The sequence below is a fragment of the Symphalangus syndactylus genome, chromosome 4 (assembly GCF_028878055.3).
Source record: "Symphalangus syndactylus isolate Jambi chromosome 4, NHGRI_mSymSyn1-v2.1_pri, whole genome shotgun sequence".
Taxonomy (NCBI): Eukaryota; Metazoa; Chordata; class Mammalia; order Primates; family Hylobatidae; genus Symphalangus; species Symphalangus syndactylus.
In genome coordinates this window covers 101,350,847-101,372,503 of record NC_072426.2, presented here as the reverse complement: position 1 = coordinate 101,372,503, position 21,657 = coordinate 101,350,847, and the positions used below count along the sequence as shown (strand labels likewise).

The 21,657-nt window shown below is 43.6% G+C and overlaps 1 protein-coding gene across 2 annotated transcripts in view; it reads right to left on the bottom strand.

Annotated features, from left to right (window-relative positions):
* LOC129481039 (arf-GAP with GTPase, ANK repeat and PH domain-containing protein 11-like) overlaps window positions 1-21,657 on the bottom strand; it is a 78,504-nt gene that overhangs the window by 17,398 nt on the left and 39,449 nt on the right. Inside the window, exons 8-11 of one of the 2 annotated variants that reach the window (XM_063637479.1) lie at window positions 6,921-7,108; window positions 6,482-6,550; window positions 4,118-4,186; window positions 1,442-1,476 (exon numbers count right to left, since the gene is read on the bottom strand). In XM_063637479.1, coding sequence (XP_063493549.1) covers window positions 1,442-1,476; window positions 4,118-4,186; window positions 6,482-6,550; window positions 6,921-7,108 — 361 coding nt within the window. Of the gene's footprint in view, window positions 1-1,441; window positions 1,477-4,117; window positions 4,187-6,481; window positions 6,551-6,920; window positions 9,016-21,657 lie in introns of those variants that run through there. The other variant, XM_063637482.1, reaches the window with a different exon arrangement.

Here is a 21,657-nt window from a genome sequence, read left to right as displayed (position 1 = left end):
CAGTAGTATGTTGAATACAAGTGGTGAGAATGGGCATCCTTGTCTTGTTCCAGTTCTCGGGGGGAATGCTTTCAACTTTTCTCCCTTTCAGTATTATGTTGGCTGTGGGTTTGTCATAGATGGCTTTTATTACATTGAGCTATGACCCTTGTATTCCAATTTTGCTGAGGGTTTTAATCATAAAAGGATGCTGCATTTTGTCAAATGTTTTTCTGCATCTATTAAGATGATCATGCGATTTTTTTGTTTTTAATTCTGTTTATGTGGTGTATCACATTTATTGACTTGTGTATGTTAATCCATCCCTGCATCCCTGGTAATGAAACTCATTTGATCATGGTGGATTATCTTTTTTTTTTTTTTCTGAGATGGAGTCTCATTCTGTTGCCCAGGCTGGAGTATGCAGTGGGGTGATCTTGGCTCACTGCAACCTCCGCCTCCCAGGTTCAAGCAATTCTCCTGCCTCAGCCACCTGAGTAGATGGGATTACAGGTGAGTGCCACCATGCCCGGCTAACTTTTGTATTTTTAGTAGAGATGGGGTTTCACCATGTTGGCCAGGCTGGTCTCGAACTCCTGACCTCATGAACCGCCCACCTCAGCCTCCCAAAGTGCTGGGATTACAGGTGTGAGCCACCGTGCCTGGGTGGATTATCTTTCTGATATGCCGTTGGGAACTACAAAGCATTGCTGAATGAAGTCATGGACACAAACAAATGGAAAGACATCGCATGCTCATGAATGGGTAGAATGAATATTGTGAAAATGACCATATTGCCAAAAGCAATCTACAAATTCAATGCAATTCCCATCAAAATGCCACCATCCTTCTTCACAGAACTAGAAAAAACAATCCGAAAATTTATATGGACCGAACAAGAACCCGCACAGCCAAAACAAAACTAAGCAAAAACAACAAATCTGGAGGCATGACATTACCTGATTTCAAAGGCCATAGTCACCAAAATAGCATGGTACTGGTATAAAAATAGGCACATACACCAATGGAACAGAATAGAGAACCCAGAAATAAACTCAAATACCTATAGCCAACTGATTTTCAACAAAGCCAACTAAAACATAAAGTGAAGAAAGTAAACCCTATTCAACAAATGGTGCTGAGGTAATTGGCAAGTCACATGCGGGAGAATGAAACTGGATCCTCAACTCTCACCTTACACAAAAAGCAACTCAAGATGGATCAAGGACATAAATCTATGACCTGAAACCATAAAAGTCAGAAATCTTTAAAAGGTGGACACACTAAGCTAAAGACTTTTCTGGATAAATTTAATACTTAGGAAAGTAGAAGAGATTTAGAAAATCCACAAAAAGAGGTCCATGCTACCACCACCAGGTCCACATTGTAATTTAAAGAAATCAAGAGAGACATCCTTTTATGTCAAAATATCAATTTCTTAACTATTTGAGTGTTTACTTACATGGTTTGTATAGTTGCTTCTTCTTATTTCTACAACTAAGAATAAAAAAAAAAACTGGTCACTTCTGATACAAATACCATAAAATAAAAGTAGTTGTTAACATTTTACTGATTACTGCTATATAAAATGAAACAAAATTCCATTAAAAAATAATTTTCAATAATTTATAATTTAAATTATCTGGCATGATTAATTTCATAAAGTCAAATCTAAAAACTTAGCTTTTCATTTAGTTTACTTTTTGTTTCTATTACATACAAATGAAAGAATCCTCATGTACAAAAGAAAAGGGCAAAAAAATTAGGCCAGATGAAAAATTTAGCTAATAAAACGTTTAACTCTTGCATATATGAGCCATGATCCATTAGTATTCTCTCATTCTGCATTTACATTAATTATCAGACTCTAAGAGCTAACAGCTCTAAGAACTACTTCCTGACCAGGCACCTATCTCTAGATGCAACAGAATCCCTGTAAGCATCTTGCACCACACTTAGTGGTTATCTACTAATATGTCACTAAAAACAAAACAAAATTAAAAAAGGGTCTTTACACAACTGGAAAGTAACCTATCTTAAATTCTTTTTTCTTTTTTTTTTTTGAGACGGAGTCTCACTCTGTCACCTAGGCTTGAGTGCAGTGGCAGGATCTCAGCTCACTGCAACCTCTGCCTCCCAGGTTCAAGCGATTCTCCAGCCTTAGCCTCCTGACTAGCTGGGACTACAGGCATGTGCCACCATGCCTAGCTAATTTTTTTTTGTATTTTTAGTAGAGACGGGGTTACACTGTGTTAGCCAGGATGGTCTTGATCTCCTAACCTCGTGATCCACCCACCTCAGCCTCCCAAAGAGCTGGGATTACAGGCGTAAGCCACAGAGCCTGGCCTAAATTTTAATGTTAAAATGAGTATACAAACCTAATTGGACATGGTGTCTGCAGCACAAAAAATCATTTTTTTTTTCCCTAAAAAAAGGCCAGAATAATAAAAGCCCCAAGAGGGACTTGGACCATGCTTTGTTTCCGACACTGCCTCTGCCTTTGATGCTGGAAGGGCCTTGTAGGCAAAAGTTCCTACCACTGAAGACTGAGGGACATGGAGTAGCTTCTCTTTTACTGCTTCCACGCTCTCTAGGTGTGAGAAGCCCATGGCTCTGGAAGGAACTGGGAAATACAATTCTGATATGTTTTGATATGTTTCCCCTCCAAGTCTCATGTGAACATGTGACCCTTAATGTTGGAGATAGGGCTTAGTGGGAGGTGTTTGGGTAATGGCGGTGGATTCCTTATGAATGGCTTGGTCCCATCCCCACCGTAATAAGCAAATTCTCATTATGGTATATTTAAAAGACTGTGGTACTGGCCGGGTGTGGTGGCTGAAGCCTGTAATCCCAGCACTTTGGGAGGCTGAAGCAGGCAGATCACTTGAGGTCAGGAGTTTCAGACCAGCTTGGCCAACGTGGTGAAACCCCGTCTCTACCAAAAATACAAAAATTAGCCAGGTGTTATGGTGCCTGCCTATAGTCCCAACTACTCGGGAGGCTGAGGCAGGAGAATTGCTTGAACTTGGGAGGCGGAGGTTGTAGTGAGCCGAGATCGCGCCATTGCACTCCAGCCTGGGCAACAGAGTGAGACTCCATTTCAAAAAATAAGAGTGTGGAGTGTGGTACCTTCCCCCTTCCCCTCTCTCCTCCCTCTTTCACTGTGTGGAACCACCTGCTTCCCCTTTGCCTTTTATCATGATTGTAAGCTTGCTGAGGCCCTCACCAGAAGCAGATGTTGAAGCCATGTTTGTACAGCCTGAAAATCTTTGAGCCAATTAAACCTCTTTTTGTTATAAATTACCCAGCCTTAGGTATCTCTTTATAGTAATGTAAAAAATGAAGACAAATTCGAACCAGAAATAACTGACTCAAGATGGGCAAAGTCTACTCAAACTATAAAAACAAAGGTTAGAAACTCCCATGTTTTACTGTGCTGCATTACTTCGCATATTATTATAGAACCCTCACTTGTATTCTTGCTGTTTAAGTCAACTGGAAAACTTGGCTGTGTATGGCTTCTTGGCAAATAAATGAGGATTTAACATAACATTAAGGGAAATAAGCAGGAGTAGGGCATGTTTAAATTTACATTACATCAAATGAAAAGGTTAATAACCCAAAAGTTTTGAGTAGCATAAACTTGGATGAGGTAAATGAATGTGGTCAGAGGACTGTGTAAGAGGAGGCCCAAATCACAGATTCAATCCCTGATGATAAACAACTATGTTTTTTAATTTGTTTAAATGAAAACCAAGCTGAAGCCTAAGTTCTATCATTCATCTTTAAAATGTACTCTTTGGAGCAAGGGAAAGGGGATTATAAATAAAGATAAATCCATTAATTATAAATAAAGATAAATCCAAGAATTATAAAGAGAAATCCATGACTCCTCCATCACATGACAAATTAATTGTGTCGATAAAAAGATGGCAAAATGTATAAACAAAAAGGTTACACATTTTCACTAACATCATAACACCTAAAGGAAAGCATATCACGCATTAAAATAAGACAAGTGAACATGTGAAAAGGTGACAAATTTAAACTAATATGAGTTTTTCTAAATACTTTCTATAACCTGATCAAACAAGAGCTTTTATTCTTTCTCTTGACGGAAAAAACAATGTTGTCTCACCATCTGTTTGAGAGTTCCTCTGGAATATTGTGCTTGCCTCTGGATTGGCAGAAGGGTTAAACTCCAAAGCTATATGCACAGAGGAAGAAAAGAAAAAAAGATGTAATCATTGATAAAAATTTATCAACTCGTTTATTCGACTGCTGCATTTAGGCTATTTCACTATCTCTACTTTTATTCTTATCCATTGAAATGAATGTATAGACATAAGACAGAGCCAGGCAAGATGGCACATGCTTGTAGTCCCAGTTACTCAGGAGGCTGAGATGGAAAAATCACTTGAACCCAGGTCAGGAATTTGAGGCCAGCGTGAGTAACATAATGACACCCTCCTTTATTTAAAAAAAAAAAAAATGTAGAGGTAAATGTTGGCTTTGAGTTGTATAAAATCAACTTTGCATAAAATAAATCAAGACAGCAGTAAGTTTTAAAAGACAGGTCTATTTTATAGGCAAAATATAAGATGTATTCTAGAGTTTTTAAAATTTTTAAAAAGTAAATTCAGCATATCTGTCACTTCCATGTCATTCTGAGGACACAGAACCTTAGTTCTGTTAAGTAGCTGTCTTCCATAGTCATGTGATATCTCTAAGTCTTCACTTCTTCATTAGCAATACACAGGGAGAACATACACTGGCCTTATTTGTATTGGAAAGGGCCAAGTGAGACATACATAAACTGTGTTGTAATCCTAAAGAATGACAATAAAGAGTCATTTTTGGGCTCTCATCCAACACTACCCATCTACTAACTGGTGTGTAACATCACTCAGAGGCTTTCCTCACATCACCAAGCAGAGTATAAGTTTACACAAGTACTTACACACTTTGTGTATAAAGGTATAATCAATTAATTCACATAATATATTTGTTTATTCTAAAGCAATCCTTAAATATCTTGAAAAGTGAGGATAGTACTTCCAAGCTACAAAATCACACTCATAATGAGTCTTAATTATCCTACCTCTTTAAAAAGTAAGAGCCCAAAGTTTAAATAGAAGAGCTATAAGACATTTCCTCTACAGTAATGAAATCTCTGGCATTTAAATGAAACCAATAAGCCAACTGGATTTAATATGTTTATGATGCAATGTTTTCTATTTTGAAAATTTTAGTTTTTATTCAAGAACCATATTATTACCCAGAATTACTTTTACTTAGATTCATCTCTTTGCAAAATTTTAGAGGCAAACCAACTAACTGTTTTCTCTTTTCTACCACCTCCCATCCCCCACCTCTCCCAGCAGTGTAGAGACTAAAAAATTCCAACTTTCTTTCCTTTTTTTTTCTGTGAGACGGCGTCTCGCCCTGTCACCCAGGCTGGAGTGCATTGGCGTGATCTCTGCTCACAGCAACCTCCACCTCCCAGGCTCAAGTAATTCTCCTGCCTCAGCCTTGTGAGTAGCTGGAACTACAGGCATGCCCCACCACACCTAGGTAATTTTTGTATTTTTTTTTTTAGTAGAGACAGCTTTTCACCATGCTAGCCAGGCTGGTCTTGAACTCCTGACCTCAGGTGATCCGCCCGCCTCAGCCTCCCAAAGTGCTGGGATTACAGGCGTGAGCACCAAGCCCGGCCAAAACTCTAACTTTCTTATCTTTGAACGAGATGCTATTGTCAGGAGGGGAAAGGACAAAGGGGGAGCCATGGCAACAAACACTCTTACAGGGAAGGTCTGACATTTTAACCTGCAATCTTCATATTACACATTAAAAGTCTACACTGACATTTCATGTCTTTTGAAAGTTTTGACCATGAACCAATCCCCACCTCTCTTTTAGAACAAGGAGGTAAATAAAGTCTGTTAAGTCACCAGAATAAATCTGGAGACACATTTTCTGTTAAAGTAAGAATTTTAAAGTAACCAGAGTTACTAAAGAGCCTCATGGGTAAACTCCTTTGAGAAACCCCAAACACACACACACAACCATTTATCTGCAGCCCTGGCTGTGCCATTTCACACCTTTCACAATTATTTTAAGCACTCTCCTTTTTTCTTTTTCCTTCTGTGTTCAAATTACAGTTAGAAGAAACTAAGCAGCTTCTATTAAGGTGACTTAAAGCAGCCCATTAAGAATACCATATAGCCTCTCCCATGGCAACCTCTATTCTGATTTTAAATAAGAAATCCCCAAACATTTGAATATGAACTGTCCTGAGATTTAGCTACTTTAACAAAGGAAACAATTAGGCATTTACCTGGTTCCTTCACTTAGGTACCATCTGGACAGGTACAAAGAAAAAATAAGATGGGTACTGAAAAGTTGGGATATTTGAGTTTTCATTGAGAAAAGGAATAGTCCAAAGAAGCCTAAACAAAGTCCCACAGGATAATAAATAGAGCTACAGACAATGTTGTCTCACCATCTGTTTGAGAGTTCCTCTGGAATATTGTGCTTGCCTCTGGATTGGCAGAAGGGTTAAACTCCAAAGCTATATGTATAGAGGCAGAAAAGAAAAAAGATGTAATCATTTATAAAAATTTATCAACTCGTTTATTCCACTGCTGCTTATTCGACAAGAGCCATAAATAAATGGTCCCATACCAGCCTGGGAGAATGAGATGAGAGAGCAAGAACTGGGCGATTGGGAGGGGAGGCGAAAAGAAACTGACTGGACTCAGTGGGGAAAGACTAAGGGGTGGGAATGCAAGGTGGAGCCAGCTTTTTGTTCCTGGCCAGCCCCCAGGAAAGCTGGCTACAGGCAGAAAGGAGCTCGAAGTGGGGGATGCCTCAAAGGGAACCTTGGGGGCAGCAGCAGCCAGAGGCAAGCCGAGGGCAGATGGCACCTGTCACCTCCTTACCTTCAGGCATCTCCCGGTCATAGATGTGGTGCATATGGAGGTCCTCACCAACTTCAACAGTCACCTCAGCAGGCTGTACAGCAGCAGCCATGGGCGCTCCTGCCAACCTGTCCCCAACTCCTGCCTCATAGATCTCAGATTCAGAGGGACACAGCAACCCCTGTTGCTGGTCAAACTCGAGGTCGACCCTGGGGCGCACACGATAGGTCAGTATGTTCCCCATGGGGTGCCTCTACTGTCTGCCACCACCTGTGCCTCTGCTCACAGGTTTGGCCACGCACTCCGGCTGTCCTAGGCCGAGGCTATGCTGCACTTGCAGAGATGGTCTTGCCCGCTGTTGCCTGCCCACCTCACAGCCCGGCCCCGGGCACCGGCCCGGGCACCGGCCCTGGCCCCGGCCCTGGCTAGGGCTGTGGGCCAAGGCCCGCACCCTGCCGCCTCCCCTGAGTTGGCTTGTCTGGGAGGGTGAAGACCAGCCGGCTTATTTAATAGGTTGTGAACCCAACAAGCGCTGAGAGACACAACAACTGCCTGAAGAGAGAACAGACGGAGCTCCTCCTCCTTCTGTAGTCACCTACAGACTGAAGCCCACTGGCCCAGGTGGGAGCCCAGGCATGTGGCACACAATGCCCCACCTCACACTTCACAATGCCCTCCCTGACAGCTCACAATGCCCCACCCTAACTGCCACCCCTCCCCCAACAGCTCAGAATGCCCCTGCCTGGGCTGCCCCACCCTGTGCCTTATGATGCTGCTGCTCTCCTGGCCCCTCGTGCAGTGCCAGTGGGACTAAGGTTTTCATTCATCACCAGCTTCCTGAGATTTTAGTTCTAAGAAAAGCACAGGGTAGTTCACTACTTGAAGCCATCTTCCTCTATGAGTTCTATACAAAGCCTCAGTAGAGTGGGTCCCATTAGCAACCAAGTTGAACAACTTTTATTTGCTGACTGAATATAAATAACCTTGAATTGCTGACGGCTTTTGTTAGTAAACACTCCTCTCCTGTCTTCCAGTGAGTGGTTGTTTTTGTCTGCAATTTAACCACAGCAATCCCTGGGGCCCTAACTTACTCTCAATAAAGAGTTATGGCTGTGTGTCTTGAATGACCCATCCTGCCTCCACCTCCTTCTCCATAAAATAGAAACCTAACTTGTCCCTCCAAGCTCTGAAATGCTGAAACTTACCAACTCCCTTTTCTCCCCGCTATTTCTTCCTTCCATGGCAGGGACTTTCAGATTTTCTTTCTTTTACTAACAAGGCACTAAGCATGATTTTGTCATACAAAATCGAGAACCATAAAGTGGGTTACCACAGTCCTATTTCAATAAAGATGAATACTCAACATCTGGCAAGTAGTGTGTGCCTGACAGTGTCCCCACTGTGCTATGCTCTTTTAACCCTCAGAAACAATCTCATTTTACAGATTTTACAGAAGTTGTTGAGATGGAGAAGGTAAGTAACCTCCCCAAGGTCACACGACTGCTAAGGGTGGGGCCACAGTTTGATCTCAGGTAGTCTGAATTCCCTAATTCCTTAAGCATGATTATCAGAAAGTATAGTAGTCTGTTTTCACACTGATATAAAGAAATACCTGAGATTGGGTAATTTTTAAAGGAAAGAGGTTTAATTGACTCAAAGTTTCACATGGCTGGGGAGGCCTCAGGAAACTTACAATCACGGCAGAAGGGGAAGTCCTCAGGAAACTTACAATCATGGCAGAAGGGCAGTAAGTCCTCAGGAAACTTACAATCATGGCAGAAGGGGAAGTCCTTCAGGAAACTTACAATCGCGGCAGAAGGGCAGTAAGTCCTCAGGAAACTTACAATCACGGCAGAAGGGCAGTAAGTCCTCAGGAAACTTACAATCACGGCAGAAGGGGAAGTCCTCAGGAAACTTACAATCATGGCAGAAGGGCAATAAGTCCTCAGGAAACTTACAATCATGGCAGAAGGGGAAGTCCTTCAGGAAACTTACAATCGCGGCAGAAGGGCAGTAAGTCCTCAGGAAACTTACAATCACGGCAGAAGGGCAGTAAGTCCTCAGGAAACTTACAATCACGGCAGAAGGGCAGTAAGTCCTCAGGAAACTTACAATCACGGCAGAAGGGGAAGTCCTTCAGGAAACTTACAATCATGGCAGAAGGGCAGTAAGTCCTTCAGGAAACTTACAATCATGGCAGAAGGGCAGTAAGTCCTCAGGAAACTTACAATCATGGCAGAAGGGCAGTAAGTCCTCAGGAAACTTACAGTCATGGCAGAAGGGCAGTAAGTCCTCAGGAAACTTACAATCATGGCAGAAGGGAAGGTCCGACTTACATGGTGGCTGCACAGAGAGTGGGAACATGTGAAGGAGCAACTGTCAAACATGTATAAAACCATCAGATCTCAGCTGGGCATGGTGGCTCACACTTGTAACCCTAGTACTTTGGGAAGCCAAGGCAGGTGGATCAACTGAGGTCAGGAGTTTGGGACCAGCCTAGCTAACACAGTGAAATCCTGTCTCTACTAAAAATACAAAAATTAGCTGGGTGTGGTGGTGCATGCCTGTAATCCCAGCTACTCAGGAGGCTGAGGCAGGAGAATCACTGGAACCCAGGAGACAGAGGCTGCACTGAGCCAAGATCGTGCCATGGCACTCCTGCCTGGGCAACAGAGCAAGACTCCATCCCAAAAAACAAAACCAAACCAAACCAAACAAAACCCATTAAGATCTCATGAGGACTTACTGAATATCACAAGAACAGCATGAAGAAAACTGCCCCCATGATCCAATCACCTCCCCCTAGGCCCCTCCATCGACACATCAGGATTATGGGGATTATAATTCATGATGAGATTTGGGTGGGGACACGGCAAAACCATATCAGAAAGTAAAGGTGGAAGTCAAGCTTGGAAGGGAGATGACATTGTAGATTATTATTATTATTTTGAGACGAAGTTTTGCTCTTGTTACCCAATGAAATTGTTTCTCTGATTTCATTTTCAGATGGTGTCTTGCAGATGTATAGAAATACAAGTGATAAATGATTCTATTAACCTTTTATGCTTCAGCCTTGCTGAACACTATTTTTTTTTCTTTTTTTTTGAGATGGGGTTTCGCTCTTGTTGCCCAGGCAGGGGTGCAATGGCGCAATCTTGGCTCACTACAACCTCTGCCTCCCGGGCTCAAGTGATTCTCCTGCCTCAGCCTCCCAAGTAGCTGGGATTACAGGCATGCACCACCATGCCTGGCTAATTTTGTATTTTTAGTACAGACGGGCTTTCTCCATGTTGGTCAGGCTGGTGATGCACCCGCTTCAGCCTCCCAAAGTGCTAGGACTACAGGCATGAGCCACCATGCCCAGCCAGATTAGTATATTTTTAAAAGAATTTTTCATATTTTTTTATTTTTATTTTTTTGAGACAGAGTCTCACTCTGTTGCCCAGGCAGTGGCACAATCGTTACTCACTGCAACCTCCACCTCCTGGGTTCAAGTGATTCTCATTCAAGTGCCTAAGTCTCCTAAGTAGCTGGGATTACAGGAGCCCACCACCATGCTCAGCTAATGTTTGTATCTTTAGTAGAGATGGGGTTTCACCATGTTGTTCAGGCTGATCTCGAACTCCTGACCTCAGGTGATCCACCTGCCTTGGCCTCCCAAAGTGCTGGGATTACAGGCGTGAGCCACCACTCCCGAACAGAACAACTTTTTTTTGATGTGGATTTTAAAATGCCTCTCCTTCTTTCAACACTGATTAAGTCCCTTCTACATGCCACACACTGTATGTGTGAAATAGTCCCAACTCTCAATGAGTGTAGGCAGATACACAAACAAAAGCTTAAGGAAGTCAGTTTTCTGAGACCATACTGCTGGACAGTATATGAACCTGGGATACAAACCCACCTCTATTTGACCTCAAATTTGATCCTGGGGTGGTTTTAATTTTATTCTGGGAATTTGAGTCATTGAACCATAAAAAGGTGAAAAGTCTCTGTCAGATGTGTGTGTAGTGGTCTGTATAACAAGGAAGGACTGAAGGAAGCAATCAAACCAATTAAGAGACTTTCTCTAAAGGCAGAGTAATGCTAAGGGCAGTGGCAGTGACAAAAGTGGAGGAAAAGTCTGTGATCATTTGGGAGACAGAATAGGAAGTGCTTGGTCATGAGATGTGAAAGAAGACAGGAAGTAGAGGGAAAACAGAGCTGCTCAGGCTCTGCTGGGGAAGACTGGGTATGTAGCAGTGCCTTCCTCCTGGCAGAGAATGTAGGAAGAGAAATGGGTAAGGAGGAAAAGATAATTTTTTACTCTCAGTGTCACATTAAAATGGAACTCTCTGGTCAAAAGTTGAATATAAACCTCTGTAGGCTAAGCCCATTTGTGACATCCCAACATATGTTTTCAAAAATAACACACATACTAAATCAAGCCATTAAGAGTAACTGAGGAAATTTCCTAAAATTTACATGCTAAAAATGTCACCATTTTTCATTTATTACTTTCATGGAGCAACTTTGAATCTATGGTTATAGCAAGTGAGGCATCTTGTATAAAATAAAGCTAATACATGAAAAAAAGCATTTAAAATTCTATTGTTCTCAGAGAATGGAGAAAGCAACTGAAGCCATGGGCGTGGAGGTGACTGCCTTGAGAAGTTGTGTACAGTAAGGAGAACTGGGAAGAAAGAAGACCTAGAGAATAGGGTGATTTACACGGCATTAAGTGAAGCTTGCAAAAGTGAGCACTGAGAGTCAAGAGACGTGTATGAATCAGGAATGGCTGCTCCTGTGAGTTGTCAGAAAGGAGGTGATGCCTTCTTTTCATTTCTATAACAGCAGCACCTAGCACAGTGCCTGTTCAATGGGTACTCAACACGTATTATCCCAACGCAGAGTCAAATTTTGCCAGGAGGGCAGGAAAGCTACAAATCAGCTATGGCAACTTAGTGATTGGGCTTGTGTGTGTGTGTGTGAGAGAGCTAGATGTCAGGCAGTGGGTAAAGTAGTGAACTGGAGGTGAGAAAACAATGACACAAACTCAGGGCTTCTTTTCCCAAGTATTTGGCTGAGAAGAGAGATGTAGTATTAAAGGGAGATATGTGGTAAAGGAAGCCTTTTATTCCAAGATTCAACAAAAGTGTGAGTAAACTTCTATGTTAAAGGGAAAGAGCCAACGGAGAAAACACATTTTTGAGGTTATAAGAGAAGGAAGAATGAATGCAGAAGGGCCCCAAAAGGCACAGGTGCATGCAATCCAGATCAGGGACAGATTAGCTTTAGACTCCTACAAAAGCAAGAAGGGAGAAAGGACCATGTGACTCTAGAGATATTTCTGGTAAAGGAAAGGTTTAGGAAAAGATCTTTTGATGACCTTTATTTTAACAGACTTTTTTTTTTTTTTGAGATGGAGTCTTGCTCTGTCACCCAGGCTGGAGTGCAGTGGCACAATCTCGGCTCACTGCAACCTCTGCCTCCTGGGTTCACGCCATTCTCCTGCCTCAGCCTCCTGAGTAGTTGGGACTACAGGCACCCGTTACCATGTCCAGCTAATCTTTTGTATTTTTAGTAGAGATGGGGGTTTCACCGTGTTAGCCTGGATGGTCTTGATCTCTTGACCTCGTGATCCGCCTGCCTTGGCCTCCCAAAGTGCTGGGATTACAGGCGTGAGCCACTGCGCCCGGCTACAGACTTTAAAAAAAAAAAAAAAAAAAAAAAAAAAAAAAACTACTGTGGGAAAAAGGATATTATGTATAGAAAAGTCTACACTTCTTGATACAACTAACTAAAAAAAAGCCTGATACACCAAACAAAACCCAAACAATGTCTTCTCTAAAAGTGGGTAACTTAAAAAGCAATTTGAGCAAAAATCAAGGAGTTCAATTATAAATAAGTATATCAACAAAGTGAAAGATAGGTTTTACTTTTCCCACAAGAAGTTAAAAGAAATAACAGCAACTTTAGAGGAAGAGGAAAAAATAATAAGAAAATTATTTGCAGTTGCAAAATGTGTGAATATTTACAAACTCTAACATATAACTACAAAACGGACCAGAAGAATCATCATCATAGGAAGCAAAGGGTCATTTCGAAAATCAGAGGAGGGATGATTCATATTTTATTTAATTCTGTGGAAAAAATTTAAGTAACATTTGAGGACAAAAATAGGTGATATGTTGAAATGCGGGAAACCACAGTGGAAGGTAAAAGAATTCAAGAAAGCTCAGTTTCAGTAACCAGTATCTAGTAAAATCTTCAGGACCTAGAGGCTACAATCTGCATTAATAGTGTCTGAAGACCTAGAAATGTCATTAAATACCATTTTGGATAATTCTTGTAGACTTGAGATGATGTCTATTTAAAGTTACAAAATAGTGCCTGTATTTCTGTATTCATTACAGAAAACAACTGGATATGGAAAAGAAACTAACATGCTATGCCACAATCTCTAAAAAAAGATTAGGGAAGTTTCAGCTTAAAGCAAGAATAATCACAATAAAGTCTTACAACCCTTTGCAAGCATATAGGAAAAACATACAAAAAGTTTGTAATGATCTTTTCTTAAGCTAAGAGAACAGAAAAAACAAATTATAAAATGAAACTTTGGTTTAGAGGTAAGAAACATTTGATGACAGTCAAGAGATCAGGGTTGTACAGTGTATTATGCGAATGTTGTGGCTTATTGGTTTCATCTTGGATATCATAACCTGACATTTTGTAAAAGTGATTTTTCATGGGAATTTTTTCAGGTGCCATATAAAGTCCTGTCCCAATAGAAGCGAATAATAATCTTCCATATTCTTGAGATATCTTAATGAACGGCATCTTCTACAGTCTTCCATTGTTTAGTCCTTGGAGATACACTCATTAGTGACAGTTAAGGTACCTGAGTTATTAGATGCCTGTAGGCTATGCCCAGTGACATGTGCATTAGATACATGCTCCCTAGCTGCGCTGACACTGACTGAAGCTGTGAGGTTTCACAATGACATGTCAGCCAAATACATATGCTCAGATTTACCATTTATCAAGAGGTCTTCACACTATCAATTATGCAATTATCATTCTACACACAGGCAGTGATAAAGGGAGTAAAAAACCACAGCCATGGCTCGGGAGACCAATGTACCTCCAGAAGAGTCCCGTGGGTCCAGAAGCCCTTTGGATGCTGGTCAGAGGCTCCTCTTGGGCAGAGATCACAGCAGCAGCCAAGAGGTCGGGAGAAATCCTTAGAGTTCTCATGGACAAAGCTTGTGAAGGCATCTTAGACAAGACCTTGTCTTTGCTGGTTTTACGATTCTCTGCAGATGGGTCTATTCTCATTATCTCAGCCACCTTTCACTTCCTATCAGTTCAGTTCAGGTCTCTCATGATCCCAGGCAGCAGTAGTTGTTATCACGTGAGTTCATTCATATATGTTTATCTTTTTGGGGATCGGGGGACAACTTCACTGTGGACTTAATTCTACTGGAGATGAGTGACCCCATTTTAAGACAACAGGATCACAAATTATTATCACATATCATCAGGGCAGACAATAGCTACTACCTGGGGCTGAAAGCAGGTAACTCCATTTATTCTGCAAACATTCTGTCTTGATTATGGTGCCAGTTGCTGCAAGGGATTTCCTTTCCACCACCTGTTTTTCACAAGGTTTGAGTCTGAACTGCTAACATTCTACTGATTTGTGGGTGAAGGGACTGACTGCACCATCCTAGCCTGTTAGAGCCCTTGCCCCAATACTTCCACTTTGTTTTCCACCTTGTCCAGAACTACAGTCCATTAATCCCCTCATTTTCTCTCTTAAGAGAATAAACAGGCCAGGCGCGGTGGCTCACGCCTGTAATCCCAGCACTTTGGGAGGCCGAGGTGGGCGGATCATCTGAGGTCAGGAGTTCGAGACCAGCTTCCAGCTTCACCTACATAGTGAAACCTCGTCTCTACTAAAAAAAATCACAAAAATTAGCCGGGTGTGGTGGCAGGTGCCTGTAATCCCAGCTACTTGGGAGGCTGAGGCAGGAGAATCCCTTGAACCCGGGAGACGGAGGTTGCAGTGAGCCAAAACTGTGCCACAGCACTCCAGCCTGGGCGACAGAGCAAGACTTCCTCTCAAAAAAAAAAAAAAAAAAGAGAGAGAGAATAAACAACACATCTCACGTACACACCCACATCCCTCTTACCCAAAATACCAAACACACAAAAATCTAATCTGTCTCCTTCTACCTAAGCAATTTTAGATAGTCACTTTCTCATAATTACCTTAAGCTCCCTGACTTGCTGCTCGTCCTCTCTCTGGCAAAATCTCATCCCTGGATGAGCCCCACTTTGTGTTTGCTCAATGACACCACTCAGCTGAACCAGAAAAAATATCAAAAAGTGGTCAGAGATATCATCATAAATTCAAATTACTTACACAAAAATTGGCCCTAAATGTTTCCAGAAATCAATAAAAGTTTTGTTTCTCCAATGACATCATTTCTTCAGAAACCCAACATGTATAACCTATTTTTTCTATGTTCTTCTAACATTTATTCAACTTCTCTCATCTGATATGTTGCCAAATCATTCAAAGAGAATATATATCCCATTAGGCAAGAGCCGACCATATTCTCATCACCTGAGAAAATAATATGCACAGGATGCGCCCACCTCACCTTTCTCAGCCTCATCATGTCAGAAAAAGTACCCCTCCTTTTGTCACAAGGCAAATCTGAGATAAAAGATTTAGATGGCCTGTAATTCCAGCACTTGGGGAGACCAATGCAGGCAGATTATTTGAGTCTAAGAGTTTGAAAGAAGCCTAAGCAACTTAGGGAAACTGCAACTCTCAAACAAATACAAACCATTAGCCTAGCATGGTGGTGTGGTGGCACATGCCTGTAGTCCCAGCTACTCAGGGTGGGGAGCACTGAGGTGGGAGGATCACCTGAGCTGGAAGGTTGTGGCTGCAGTGAGCCGTGATCACGTCACTGCACTCCAGCCAGGGCAACAGACACTTTTAAAAGGATCTTCTCTGTTAAAAATAATCAAATAAACAGGTGGCCATGAGGCTGAGGCGGTGGCAGTGCACTCAATTCCTCCTTAAATAAACCAAAATTTGACTCAGTGTAAATAATAAAAGGAAACTTAAGCTTAACCAATCAGAAACCACCAACTAACATCTAACTAGAGACTTTCCACTGTAACGTTCCAAATGAGGCCACTGCTCCACTTTACCCAATCAAGTATTTTCTTTTTCTTCCACGTTCACCATATAAAATTCTTCCCCCACCCTCCCTAAGCCTCTCTGTTGGACCCCTGAGCTGCTTGCAGTCTGGGGCTGCCTAGTTTATACATTTCTGATGCTCAAATATATTTTCTAATGTTTCAAAGTGGCTCTGGTATAGGAGGTTGTTGGTGGAGTGACCCGAGAGTGTACAGGAATTGAGGGCATATGAGATCTCTGGACTCTGCATTCCATTTTACTGTACACTCAAAACTACTCTAAAATAATAATATATCTTTAAAAATCTATAACTATCATGTAGCCCTTTTCAAGTCCCCAACTGGTTGGAGCCAGTTCGATTAAAGCTCAGAAAAAACTGGTTAATAAGCTAGTTCTGACCCAACTGGCAAGAAGCGGCAGGAAAGACCCAGGCCAGGGGAGTATATTGCACATGCATGCACCAGGAAACTGGAGGAAGCTTGGAGGCCCTTTAGCCTGGTCCTGAGCCTGCTGAAACTGCAGTTACAGGCACAGATGCCTGGGGCACCAATCTGAATCTGCCAACATCCCAGGCCACATGAAGACAAATGCGCAGAGTCTCCTCTGCGATCAGTAGCTAAGGATGTTAGGCCATGATTGGACTAGGATGGGAGATGAACTGAGAACTATAGATTCTGTAGGCTTTTGTTGTCTCTTCCCACCCCGAAGCAACAAGTGATGAACACACACACACACACACCCCATAGTGACTAACAGGATCTCCCTCCAGGGAATTTGCAGAGAGGGGAGCAGAAAACATCCCAGGAGCCTTTCACAGCTACTTCCTTGAGCCCCCTTTCAGACAGTGCCGTCTAGACCTGTCTCAGCCCAAGCATCACCACCCTGATATGCAGAAGCTGGCATCCTTACCTGAAATTCAACATCAAGAAATGATCTCTTCTACTCAACACTGATAGAAATATCTCTAAGCAACGTCCTCATTGGCAGGGGTGGAGTGGGGGAGTTTCTTAAAAAGTGAGGCCTCAAGGACTTGATGTCTAAAACACCAAAAGCAATGGCAACAAAAGCCAACATTGACAAATGGGATCTAATTAAATTAAAGAGCTTCTGCACAGCAAAAGAAACTACCATCAGAGTGAACAGGCAACCTACAGAATGGGAGAAAATTTTTGCAACCTATTCATCTGACAAAGGGCTAATATCCAGAATCTACAATGAACTCAAACAAATTTACAAGAAAAAAACAAACAACCCCATCAAGAAGTGGGCAAAGGACATGAACAGACACTTCTCAAAAGAAGACATTTATGCAGCCAAAAAACACATGAAGAAATGCTCATCATCACTGGCCATCAGAGAAAAGCAAATCAAAACCACAGTGAGATACTATCTCACACCAGTTACAATGGCCATCATTAAAAAATCAGGAAACAACAGGTGCTGGAGAGGATGTGGAGAAACAGGAACACTTTTACACTGTTGGTGGGACTGTAAACTAGTTCAACCATTGTGGAAGTCAGTGTGGCGATTCCTCAGGGATCTAGAACTAGAAATACCATTTGACCCAGCCATCCCATTACTGGGTATATACCCAAAGGACTATAAATCATGCTGCTATAAAGACACATGCACACATATGTTTATTGCGGCACTATTCACAATAGCAAAGACTTGGAACCAACCCAAATGTCCAACAACGATAGACTGGATTAAGAAAATGTGGCACATATACACCATGGAATACTATGCAGCCATAAAAAATGATGAGTTCATGTCCTTTGTAGGGACATGGATGAAACTGGAAAACATCATTCTCAGTAAACTATCGCAAGGACAAAAAACCAAACACCGCATGTTCTCACTCATAGGTGGGAATTGAACAATGAGAACTCATGGACATAGGAAGGGGAACATCACACTCCGGGGACTCTTGTGGGGCTGGGGGAGGGGGGAGGGATAGCATTAGGAGATATACCTAATGCTAAATGACGAGTTAATGGGTGCAGGAAATCAACATGGCACATGGATACATATGTAACAAACCTGCACGTTGTGCACATGTACCCTAAAACCTAAAGTATAATAATAAAAATAAAAAAAAAATTAAAAAAATAAATAAATAAATAAATAAATAAAAAAGTGAGGCCTCTGCCTACCACCTAGAGAACCTGGAAATTTCCATCTGTGCCACAAAGTCCAAATCACTGGCCACTGCCCCAGTGTATGGCAGATTAGAACATCTCTCCATTAGATCTGGGTTTCTATTCCATTGAGTGAAATGGCTTTTCTATTACAGGAACAGAATAAGGGATCAAAAGGGTCTTACAACTGAACTCCAGTGTACAGTCTGCACAGACACTAGGCTTGTGCAAATATGACACAGCGAGGTCCCAGGACCCTTAAGCCAGCTCAATGTACTGAGTTTCAGGAAACAGTGGGATACATTCAGCACAACAGTGGGCTTCACGCTGAAAGAAGTCAATCCAAGTAAACACACATCACACACACACACGCACACATATACACACACACACACACCTGCAGACACTCTAGTGGCCAATAGGTCCTCTCACCAAAAACCTGCAATCAGGAGAGCAGAAAGCCTCCCAGGGGTCCACCACTGCCCTTTTTGGAGCCCCTTATCAGCCAGCCAGCCCCAGGACAGCACTGTCTGATCCTGGTCCAGCCCAAATCGCCATCACCCTGTGATGTGGGAGCTGGCCACTTCACCAGAACCTCTGTGTCAGAAAAATTTCTCTTCCTTTTATGTCCGGAATTGGTGGGTTCTTGGTCTCACTGACTTCAAGAATGAAGCCGCGGACCCTCGCGGTGAGTGTTACAGCTCTTAAGGTGGCACATCTGGAGTTGTTCGTTCCTTCTGATGTTCGGATGTGTTTGGAGTTTCTTCCTTCTGGTGGGTTCGTGGTCTCGCTGGCTCAGGAGTGAAGCTGCAGACCTTCGTGGTGAGTGTTACAGCTCTTAAAGCAGCTCGTCTGGAGTTGTTCGTTCCTCCCAGTGGGCTCGTGGTCTCGCTGGCTTCAGGAGTGAAGCTGCAGACCTTCGAGGTGAGTGTTACAGCTCATAAATGCAGTGTGGACCCAAAGAGTGAGCACTAGCAAGATTTATTGCAAAGAGCAAAAGAACAAAGCTTCCACAGTGTGGAAGGGGACCCGAGCAGGTTGCCACTGCTGGCTCGGGCAGCCTGCTTTTATTCTTTTATCTGGCCCCACCCACGTCCTGCTGATTGGTAGAGCCCAGTGGTCTGTTTTGACAGGGCGCCGATTGGTGTGTTTACAAACCTTGAGCTAGATACAGAGTGCCGATTGGTGTATTTACAATCCTTGAGCTAGACATAAAGGTTTTCCAAGGCCCCACTAGAGTAGCTAGATACAGAGTGTCGACTGGTGCATTCACAGACCCTGAGCTAGACACAGGGTGCTGATTGGTGTATTTACAATCCCTGAGCTAGACATAAAGGTTCTCCACAGCTCCACCAGACTCAGGAGCCCAGCTGGCTTCACCCAGTGGATCCTGCACCAGGGCTGCAGGTGGAGCTGCCTGCCAGTCCCATGCCATGTGCCCGCACCCCCAGCCCTTGGGTGGTCGATGGGACTGGGCGCCGTGGAGCAGGGGGTGGTGCTCCTCGGGGAGGCTTGGGCTGCACAGGAGCCCACAGAGGCGGGGGAAGGCTCAGGCATGGCGGGCTGCAGTCCCGAGGCCTGCCCTGCGGGAAGGCAGCTAAGGCCCGGCGAGAAATTGAGCGCAGCGCCAGTGGGCTGGCACTGCTGGGGGACCCAGTACACCCTCCACAGCTGCTGGCCTGGGTGCTAAGCCCCTCATTGCCCGGGGCTGGCAGGGCCGGCTGGCTGCTCCGAGTGAGGGGCCCGCCAAGCCCACGCCCACCCGGAACTCCAGCTGGCTCGCAAGTGCCACGTGCAGCCCCGGTTCCCACTCGCGCCTCTCCCTCCACACCTCCCTGCAAGCTGAGGGAGCCGGCTCCCGCCTTGGCCAGCCCAGAAAGGGGCTCCCACAGTGCAGCCGTGGGCTGAAGGGCTCCTCAAATGCCACCAAAGTGGGAGCCCAGGCAGAGGAGGCGCCGAGAGCAAGTGAGGGCTGTGAGGACTGCCAGCACGCTGTCACCTCTCACTTTTACAATGATGAGGGGGAACCTTCAGACAGTGTCTGATTAGGGTGGGTAGAGAGGGAGGTTTCCCAGAAAGTCAGGCAGGGCAGGGCTGAAGCCCTCTGGGTTACCTGAGTGCTTTTGATATGAAGGCAGGTAAGACTGGACAGGTGGGGGTGTTAGTGAGGGGATGGTCTAGGGTGTGCTGAAGAACTCCACTTGGGCTCTGCACACCAGGGAAAATGACCATAAAACATCCCATCTTCACTGCTCAGAGAAGGCTAGATCTGCTGTGAGCTAGAAAGCCATGTGGGGGCAGCTGATGAGTCATCAAACGGGAGAAATCTGAGAGCCATGTGTTCCACAGGCCTCTGGTCCTTGTTCAGGCAGCAGGGCACTGTGAGATGTGGCTCCTTGGCCCCTTCCAGCCACCACCTTGATTGCATGCTGCAGGGAAAGAGACTGAAGCCCAAGAATGGGGTCTTGCTCACCATGGGATGATGGCTCAGTGCAGAGCTGAGCTATGCATGGCCCAAGAGGCAGAAGGTGGGGATGACCCAGGCTGAGCTGGGGTATCCAACTGAACATGCACTTGCTAAGAAGCTGTGGGCTATGATGCCTTGGGACCCCAGTCTGGGTCTAGAATTGTAGCAAAACAGGCTACTGGTAAAAGTTCTTGGGAAGCCAACTCACTTTTGCTGTCATCCATGGGCAAACATACCAAGCCCCACCACTTTCCACTCCCTCTGAAAGCCACCTGCCCCTCTGATCGACCACACCACAATGGTGTCACTCTGTAAGGCACAGGCAGACAAGGCATCCAGCCATGCACACTCCAGGGCCCACACATGTCCAGAATACACTGGTTCCTGTTGAGACTCCACTCTTCCAACTCAGACAAAAGCTCCCCAGTCTCCTCAGCCACTCCTAACAACTGGAGGCCTGAAAACTTTCATGCATGCCGCTACGGTCTAAAGCACTCATGGCGGTTTTGATTTTCATTTTCCTGATAATTAGTGATGTTGAGCACCTTTCCATATGCCTTTTCACCAACTGGATGTCTTCTTTGGCTAAATGTCTATTCAAATCCATTGCCCATTTACAAATCTGCTTTTTTGTGGGCTTCTTGATGTTTTTCTCTTTTTTTTCCTATTTATTTATACAAGTTCCTTAGGTATTTTGGATACTTTTTTAAATGATTTTCAATTCCAGTGCCCAGTTATAAATCTGTCTTTTTTTTTTTTTTTTTTTTTTTTTGAGATGGAGTTTTGCTGTTGTTGCTCAGGCTGGAGTGCAATGGTGTGATCTTGGCTCACAGCAACCTCCACCTCCCAGAGTTAAGCAATTCTCCTGCCTCAGCCTCCTGAGTAGCTGGGATTACAGGCATGTGCCACCATGCCCAGCTAATTTTTGTATTTTTAGTAGAGATGGGGTTT